A 9,133-nucleotide genomic window follows, 5' to 3' on the forward strand; every position below is an offset into this window, starting at 1 on the left:
GTGGTTAACACCAAGGACAATGATAATCTTATCCTTTGTACTGGGGAGGGCAGACAGCTGGGCACACATTAAATCAGACAATGTACCATTTTATTCTTTATAAAATATATTTCATATTGTTGCTGTAAAAACATTACATTTCACATTTTTTAAAAAAATTTTTAACAGTAAAAATAATACTTGGAAGACAGCTGGGGGGAAAGGAGCCAAGAAGACAAGTTCACAGATGGGATTTACCTCCCTCTTCTTTTTTTAAAAATCTTTTTTTTTCTTTCTTTCTTTTTTTTTTTTTTTTTTTTTTTTTTACCCCTGGTAAAGTCAGAACCTGGGAGGACCAGAAAGTAACAGGACAGATTTTTTTCAAACAAAACAGAGTTTCCACAACAAAATGAACAGTGTCCTCCAGGGAGTCAGGCCGTGGGCTGACTCAAACTGCTCTCTGAAATGACGAAACTATTTTCACAGCCGGCTTCAAAGTCCCATGATTAGACCCAAGTCATCTTACGTGCTCGTGGGTCCTTGTGCTTTGCATCTGTGACCTCACTTGAGCACAGGTACTATTTGCTGGACTCTCTCTGCACCGAATGAACAGAAGCAGATGCACATTCAGTATCATTAAGGCTGCTCAAAGCAGGCACCACGGACTCCAAAACTAATTCCGAGAGAGGTTCTGAATGAGGGTAACGCCCCTGGAATAGAGTTTCCCAAGACAACTGCTTTTGGCAATCAGTCCTGTTAGTTTCCCACGCACACCTGCGGCATCCCACCTTCTAGCAGATTCTGAAGCACAGGTGGGCCAGGAAGCAGGGAGAGACACAGAGATGAAGAAAACAGGCACGACCACTGGACCAGTTCACAAACCACCCCCACCCCGGGACAGACCACACGTCAGGAACCAACACTACAGCCACAAGACGGAGCAGCGGGAGGAGGGAGGCCGAGGGAGGCCGGAGGAGGCCACCGCCACCAGGAAGGAGGCAGGAGCACATGCTGATGGGGAAAGCCGCACCAGAACATTTTTAAAAAAAAAAAAAAAAAAAGAAAACTAAAAAACCCTCAGTTTTTAAAGTGTTGCATCCATGTCTCCTTTCTCTCTTCCTTTTCTGCCCTGTGATCTGAGAAGCCTACTTCGCTCAGAGAAAATCTTCATATCCATTTACATCTACACAGCCCGAGCTGAGGGGGAAATAAAAAGAGCTTTTCGAAAGACTAGACTCAGCAAGCGCTCTGGTTAAGAAGGGAAGGGGGGACGCTGTGGGGCTGTGTCCCCGCCTCCACTCGCGGGTCAGACATGCTGTGGGGTGGGGGTGGGGTCAGCCCAGCAACAACCTGCATCTGCTTTGACTTCTCAGGGAGCTCGAAGGGGCAGGAGGAAGAACCCAGGGCCCCTCTGGCTGGCCAGGTTTCAAGCTTTACCAAGGGACAGAATTCCACATACTTTTTTTTTTTTAACTAAGTTACAAAGATATACCCCATCACCACCAAAGACACCCATGTATGAGGGCATCTTTCCCTTCTGCCCTCAAACCCAGGTCACCATCACCCTTCACAACATCACACTGCTATTCTTAGGTTTGCAGGTTTCAAACACTCGGCATGTCTCCGACTGAAAAGCATCTTCCTGGTTCCCACATGAAGAGCATCAGTATCGAGGTGTTCCCACCTGGACCAAGAGGACAGCCTCGATCACAGCCAAGGGGTGGACGCTGCTGTTCAGTCCCCAGACAGGTGGCTTGGTGGCAGTCCCTGAGCCCCTGACGACTGGGACACAGGCCCTGAGGAATCTCCAAACCAGTCGTGCTTAGAAGAGAGGCGAGGCGCCAAAACAAAAAAGGCCCAGCCTTTGTTCACCAGTGGCCGGCGTGGCACTGAGCTCCCCACATCTCGCTCCTCAACAAGAACAGCTCTGCTTATTTACCTCCCAAGCAGTGCAGTCCAGGCTCCTCTCAATTCCCGAGGCTTCCAGAAGCACCAGCAGCTGATAATTCAACCCCAGGTCCCCATCACGTGACCTCGGGACTCTCTCTAACCTCCCTCATCCCACCGTCAGCAGGGATATCTGGGAAGGTGACACCGCATCCAACTGACCCTCCCCGTCCCATGGACTGGACCAACACTAGTAAAACCCAGAAGCCTCCTGAACTGACTGAAGGGTCTTGTCCTATCTATCATCTTAGGAAGAAGACCCGATTGTCCTCAAAGGGGCAGGTGAGCCAACGGAACAGTGGGGGAACATTCAACGCCCTCTCACCGTGGGGGAAGCGGCCACCTACCTTTCTGTCGGCTTTCTTCGCCAGCCCTGCCTGCAGCCTCGAAGGAAGATGGGGAAAGTCTCTGGTGAAACGGGAGACAAAGAGGAACCTACCCCGCGGCGGGGGCAGGAAGCTTTCACAAATGCTAAACCCTCTCCCTCCTCAAGGAAAGAGTGATCAAGGTAGTGTTTAACTGCCGCCTTGCAAAACGGGAATTCGTTTCAGCCTTTTGGCTCAGCTATCTTTACAAACCTCTGAGTCTGGGCTTGGAGAAGCAGCCAGTGACCCAGCGTCTGAGGGAGCCCAGATGCAAACAGTCGTCACCAAGGAGGGGGTTTACTTTCACTTCCATGGAAGCTGCTCGGTGAGGACAAGATCTCCCTTCCTTTGGATTTGGGCAGACAAGAGGGGTGGCTGCACCTTACAGAGCACAGACACCCCCGCTCTCCCCACCCCATCCTCCCCTGGTTCTGCTCTCTGAGTCACCAGCCAGAAACCTTTTTTTTTTTTTTAAAGTAAAGTAAATTCATCTTGCTCACAGTCCCTTCTGGAAGAATGAAGAAAGCAAAGAATTCACCAACTCAGCAGGAAACAGAATGAGCTGTTCCTTCTTTCCCTATGTACAAACTAATCCCCTAGAGAGACGGGACAGGGGAGGGGAGGGGAATCAATTCTTTGGTCTCTGGTTTGCTGGAGAACACCCTCGGTAGGTCTTGGCTCTCTCCTATTTGAGGGGGAAAAAATAACTTTTGTCTCTTTTTTTAAAAAATAAAATGTCCCTGGGAGGGAGAGGGAAGTGTTTTAAGTGTTAAACCTTAACCAAAAGAGCCCAAACTCCCACTGTCCACTCTTCATCTTTTAAGGTTTCTGCTGAGGGCTGGGGACGCGTCTGCCTTTGTCCTCCGGGCGCAAGGGCCGAGCCACCGGCCCGCTCAGTCCAGGAAGCGCTGGCAGGCCTTCTTCCAGCGGCAGGCGGTGCACCACTGGTCCCGGTGCTCGATGCCATACACCTTGCGGCACTTCTTGGCCTCCCCGCGGGTCTTCCTGCGAGAGAGCGACGAAGGCGGGAGGTCGGTCATGCACTGGCAGGTGGACCCGGAGCCCGGCCAGGCCAAAGGCTGAGCCAGCGAGCAGCAGCACAGTGGAGCCACTGGGGCCAGAGAACCAATCACGGCCCCTTATCAGGTCCTCCCCTGGGACCAACTCTGAGGCCGAGAACCAGATGGAGCCAGAAATGGGGAGGAGAGGTGGGGTCGGCCAAAGACAATCTCACCTGGCACTGCTCTGGGCCCGGGGTGGAGAAGTGACGATCAGGTGAGATTTCACGGCAGGTGGTGGCTGCTGGGGCTCGCTGAAGCTTAGTGACCGGCTCCGGACCTGGGCATGGGAGAGGGGCCGTGAGCACAGGGCAGTCGTGAAAGGGGAGAGGACCACTCCAGCTGGCCACATCCGCCAAGCCTGTCTCGTGTCAGAAGGCCTTCTCCGGATGGAGAGTCCAGGTAGGGGTGAGCAGGGGCCAGGGAGGGAGGGGAGGTGGCCAGTGAGGAGCAGGCCTTTACAGCCACACTACTGACAGAGCAGGGGTGCCGCTCAGTCTGGCCACCTTGTGGGCCGCTCCCTGCAGATTTCGATGGAGCCACCACAGGGTGGGACCAAAGGAGGGACAGCACTGCCGAGACCGCACCTTCGCGCCCTTGGGTTTTACAACATGTGACACCTCCCTACAGAATATGCTCAAGATCAGAGCCCACTATGCCTGGTTCAAAAGGCCTTCCGATTTATTTTAGTCTGGAGGCAAGCAGCTGAAGGTGCTGGTCCACGGGGGCCTCTGGATTTCGGATCCACCCACACAGCCCCCCAAAAGCCCCTCTCTTCTTTATCGCCCACCCTCTTCCTCTCCAGCTTTCCCATGTTCTATCCCTTTTTCCTCTCAGCATTAAGTCCTTACCATACCCCCGCAGACACTCAGGGCTAAACACTTAGGGGGTCACTGCCCTAAACATCAAGTTTATTGTGCGGTTCTCACATTCCAAACTCAACCCCCTCTCCCAATGGGGGGCAGCAGAGAGAAGGATTTTCACAGTACCTATATGCCTCCCCACCAATTTCCCCTTCTTAACCATCAGTCCATCTATCCATGGTCCACTGAAACCCAGCTAGGGACAAGGGCTGTGGAGAAATGGGAATCTCCTTGTGAAGACAGGAGGAAAAGGCTAGAGAACTTGGTGGCCCCTACCTCCCGTGCCCTAGGAGAACAGAGGTCAGCAAACAGAGGACATTGACCCCACCCCATGCCTCCTGATCTTCCTGGCAATAAAACTGCTTGACCTGGACCTCCTCTGCAGGCTCCCCCCACCCACCATCTACAAGGGGCCTTGGGGGGCGAGCCATGGGGAGAAGACCTTCAGCACCAGGTAGGTATGGAAGAGCCCTTGGGGGGTTCCAGGGCCCCCGGAAGTGCCAACGGGCTCAGAGATGGGCACACTCACCGGAGAGAGGGAGGAGGCCGTGGAGGGGGCGGCGGCCCAGCTAATACTGGTGTAGATGTGTGGTGACACTGGGATCTGAAAGGACGGCAGGGCCTGGGGAGACAGGAGAGTGTCAGCTGAGGCCCCAGTACAGGACGCTTGTGGGGCCCATCCCTCTCCCTGTAAGCTCAAGGTCTGCAGCAGCAGGTGCCCCTGGGACTGGGAAATACTGGGCTACCCCAGAACACTCTCCCCAAGAGGAACATCAGAGTACCAACACTCTGTGGTCTCCTTGTCCTCGAGATCCGGTCTTTTTTTGGAACACTTCTCTTGGAGCTGGTTTACATGCCAGCTTCATGACTTAATCACCTCCTTGAATTAACCTCTTGGCTGAATCACCTACCAGGAACAGGCTATATGGCAGCTCTGCAAAGAAGTCCAAAAGCCCTGAGTGCGGGCGGTGCTGCTGCGCTGAGTATGTGGTGTCCCCAGGCAACCACTTGGAAGCAGCAACTCTCTCCTGCCTGCCTAGGTTTAAGTTTGTAAAAACACCAGCTGGCCTCCCCAGGCCCCATCTCACAGGCTCAGCAGCTGCTGGAGGGGCCACCTAAAGTTGGCCAAACATGAAACAGCTAAGCGGCCACTCGTTCGAATGAGAAGGAGAGCTGCCTCGTTCTGTAAAGGCTTCCTGATGGAAAGCACTGCTTCTGAATTACCAACCTGCGAATCAGCCTAGAATCAGATAAAACCAAGCTATAGGCATAAAAGGATTTTAGGAAAAACCGGCACACAGCAACCAGAGTGGTTAGTACCCACTACATGCAGTGAAGACCATCGGAAATGTCACTTTCTCAAGTTGTCACACGCGTAACAGCTTGCTCTTTCTTGTACTCACAACAATTTCTTGTGCCTCTAATAAAACACTTGGACTACTTACTGTAATTAATCATAGTTACATACTCATTCTTCTCTCTAGCTAAACCATGTACTTTACAAGGTCAGGAACTATGTTTTATTCCATCTGCAAAGCTTAGCACCATGCTTGACACGTAGTAGGCATTTGGGGAAGAAAATGCCAGATGATCTGTTAATGTAGCACAATTCTAGAAACTAGGGAACTGCTCTGGGAATCTCTATCCCCATTTATAAGCAGCAATGGAACAATTCTCCAGTCCAAATCCATCAACCTGGTTACTGAGGGATTCAGCCAGATTTCCCATAATCACTCGAGAGCCACCAATGCAGAATTCTGGAATTCCCATATTTTTTTTATACCTGTGTTTTAGTTGTTTTAATTTCCATGTTTATTGAGGGTGAAGTCACTTCCCTTTCCTTCTCTGTAGGAATTAGAGATTAGTAATCTGGCCAAAGGACTCAGCATTCAAGCACGGTAGTCTGGCCTGTGATCAGGCTGGCCAGTGACAGACACTGACCATCCTTACTGCCACCAGACTGAGCTCCCAGAGTGTCCCCGCCCCCTACCTGGTATGCATGGTCGGCCTGAATGTGCCAAAAGGAGCCAGGAGCTGACTTGCTGAGAGCAGCAGAGGGCAGGTAAGACTCCAGGCCGGGGTGTTCTGGGCCTGAGGGCTGGGCTTTGGGAGGAGGCGGTGAGAGAACAGCCAGGGGTGGGCTGGTCATGCTGGGGGCGGGAGCCGGGTCAGCGGCGGGGGCGCCAGCAGGAGCAGCAGCTTCCTCCTTCATCTGCACCTCTGTGTAGTAGAAATCCTCCTCCCGCTTGAACTGGTCGGAGTCCACCGTGTCCCTGCGTAGGGGGAAGGAGGGGATGCGGTGATGACCAGGGACCGAGGCACGAGGAATGCGCTTGCTCAGGACCACCTGGCAAGTCAGGAAAGGGGCCGGAGGGACACCAGGGAGTCCCCCTCCTGATGCAGGGTCACAGAGGGTTACACGCTTGTACATCAGTGGAAACTGTTACTTCCTGGTACCGAAGGCTTCTCTCCCAAAACTTGTTTAAACTTCTCCTTCTGCAAGAGCTACCTGACTCTGAGCTCTGCCCAGGGGTCCTCTCTAGGTCCCACCCACTCGCCGACCCGCTCTCTCCTCCGGCGAGAGGGCTGAGTCCGTTCCTCCACCATAAGCAGCCCGGGCCCCAGGGGGTCAGTGTGGAGGGAGCCCTGCTTCCCTAGGGGAAGCAGGCGCGGAACTCACAACAGGCCCTCACCAGCCACCCTCCGTCTACCCAGATCGAAGCATCTTCCTTCCTTCCTTCCTTCCTTCCTACCGTGGCTGCGGCGAGAAGACACACCCCCGAGGTGGGCGGAGCTCCCGTCCCACCAACCGCATCAACACCCACCAACCGCATCAACACCCACCTACCGCATGAACACCCACCCCCGCAGGACGGGTCTCCCTCCCCAGCAAAGGTCTCTTCCCAACGGGCTATTCTTTGGGGCATCAGGCAGGGATAGGTGGCGTCCTCAGCCAGCCAGTTTCCAGGAGGCAATCCGGGCTGGGGTTCCAGGTAACCAGTAGGTGGAAGATGCCTGCCCGGCACCCTCGGCATGCCGAGGGGCCCTGGGCTCATACCTACCCCAGGTGGAGGGCTTTGACGTGACGTTTGATGCCCACGATGGAGCGCAGGACTTTGCCACAGTTGGGCCACAGGCACTTGTACATCACCTTCACCGAGTTCTGGGGGAAAGGAAGACGGGGTAAGGGGGATGTGTCCTCTCCCTCAGCCCAGCCCAGCGGGGACTCTAGCTGCAGACTTGAGGAAAGGGGTTCTCAGGGACCAGAGAGACAGACAAGCAGAGGCAGAGAGCCTGGACCCTGGAGCTGGTGTGTGCCTGAAGTGGAGGAGGGGGGAGACCCACCAGGGGCTTCTCACACACAGGCTCTAGGGGAGATCAGGAACAAAGGCAGGGGTTGGGGCAGAGGTGAGAAGGCCAAGGAAGTGGCATTAGCGAGGAGCAGTGGGCTCCTGGGAATGTCAGGAGGAAACAGAAGCAGCAAAGGAAACAAGATGGAGCCTGAAGAAGGCCCAGGGCCCATGGGGCCCCATCCCCACATGGCCGCGCTCCCACTCACAGCACGTACCTTCCTCTTGCGAGGCGCTGGTTCATCCAACAGGAAAGCATCCGGATCGGTCTCAAATCCATTATCAGTTTGAGGAGAACCAAAGGCGTCCCCCAAATACTTGGGGCTGGCCTGGGGGTGGGGGGGCGACGGGGTGGAGACGCCGCTGCTCCCGCTCCAGTGGCCGCTGGTGGTGCTGCTGCCGCTGTCCGACACGTCACCGCTCTCCTTCCATGGATCACAGGCCGCGCGGGAAGCTGCCCGGAGAGAAGATAGAGAGGATGCTCACGGGCCCATTCCCGTGTCTATGCAGATTCCGCACGGACAGCCCAGGTCGGAGACCAGGAAACTCTAGTTTGGAGTCTGGGTTCCTGAATCTAATTCCTGGCTCTGGACTGCCTAGCTTTGCCACTCCAAGGAGGAAAAATCCCAGCCCTCCCCTGCAAAGAAAGCCCTCCCCTTTCTGAGCGTTGGTAAAAATGAGGAGCGGGTCCATTCGTTGCAGCACTGTCTGCGGGCGGCCCGGCTCTGCTCTGCTCTGCTCTGGTGGACGTTTCCTGCCACAGTCATGCTGACGATCACTGAGACACACACTGCAACTTTATTCTGTGTGCAGGTGTCCCCCGCTTTTCAAAGGTTCACTTTACACCATTTCCCTTTTACGAAAGACCTACAGTTGGCCCTCTGTACCTGTAGGTTCAACATCCAAGGATTAAACCAACCATGGATTGAAAATATTCAGGAAAAAATTTTTTCAGAAAGTTCCAAAAAGCAAAACTTGAATTTGCCACTTACCAGCAAGTATTTATGCAGCATTTACACTGTTTTTACAACTATTTACATTGTACGTAGCATTCACATTGTATGAGATGTTATAAGTAATCTAGAGATGATTTAAAGTATACGAGAGGATGTGCAAATACGATGCCATTTTATACAAGGGACTTGAGCATCCAGGCATTTTGGTGTCCGCACGAGTCCTGAAACCAATCCCCTACTAACAGTGAGTGACAACCGGACCTTACTAACTGAAAGAAATCTGAGGAAGGGTTTCACTTTCTGAAAAAAAGGCGAAAATAACAGCATTCAGCGTTGGTTTTGCAGAGCGAGCTGTTAGAGAAGCAGTGCACACCCCAAGCACTGAGCGCGGCACCGCCAAGCTCTCTCCCTGGGAACCACATGCGGTATCTCAGCATCCAGCTGCCATAGCTCTGAACTGTCTGTGAGCATCTGTGCTTTATCTCCAGGTATTTTGTGCCTCCATTAGCAGGTGTGTCCTAAGGTAACTGCTTCTTTGCTTTATGCCACTTTAGTTTAGGAAGGTTTCAAAGATATCTCTACTTTCAGAGAGGGGGGAAACCTGTACTGTTAATG

The 9,133-nt window shown here is 53.4% G+C and overlaps 1 protein-coding gene across 1 annotated transcript; it reads right to left on the reverse strand.

Annotated features, from left to right (window-relative positions):
- Positions 1-88: 88 nt before the first annotated feature.
- ZNF395 (zinc finger protein 395) lies at positions 89-8,016 on the reverse strand (the record flags this gene model as incomplete). Its single annotated transcript, XM_064482494.1, is given in 6 exon segments — positions 89-3,296; positions 3,526-3,629; positions 4,742-4,834; positions 6,203-6,485; positions 7,275-7,375; positions 7,781-8,016. Coding segments are annotated over 6 exon segments (929 nt in total), but the record flags the coding sequence as incomplete, so codon positions are not given.
- Between the last annotated feature and the right edge of the window lie 1,117 nt (positions 8,017-9,133).

The sequence above is a fragment of the Camelus dromedarius genome, chromosome 36 (assembly GCF_036321535.1).
Source record: "Camelus dromedarius isolate mCamDro1 chromosome 36, mCamDro1.pat, whole genome shotgun sequence".
In the NCBI taxonomy this organism is placed as follows: domain Eukaryota; kingdom Metazoa; phylum Chordata; class Mammalia; order Artiodactyla; family Camelidae; genus Camelus; species Camelus dromedarius.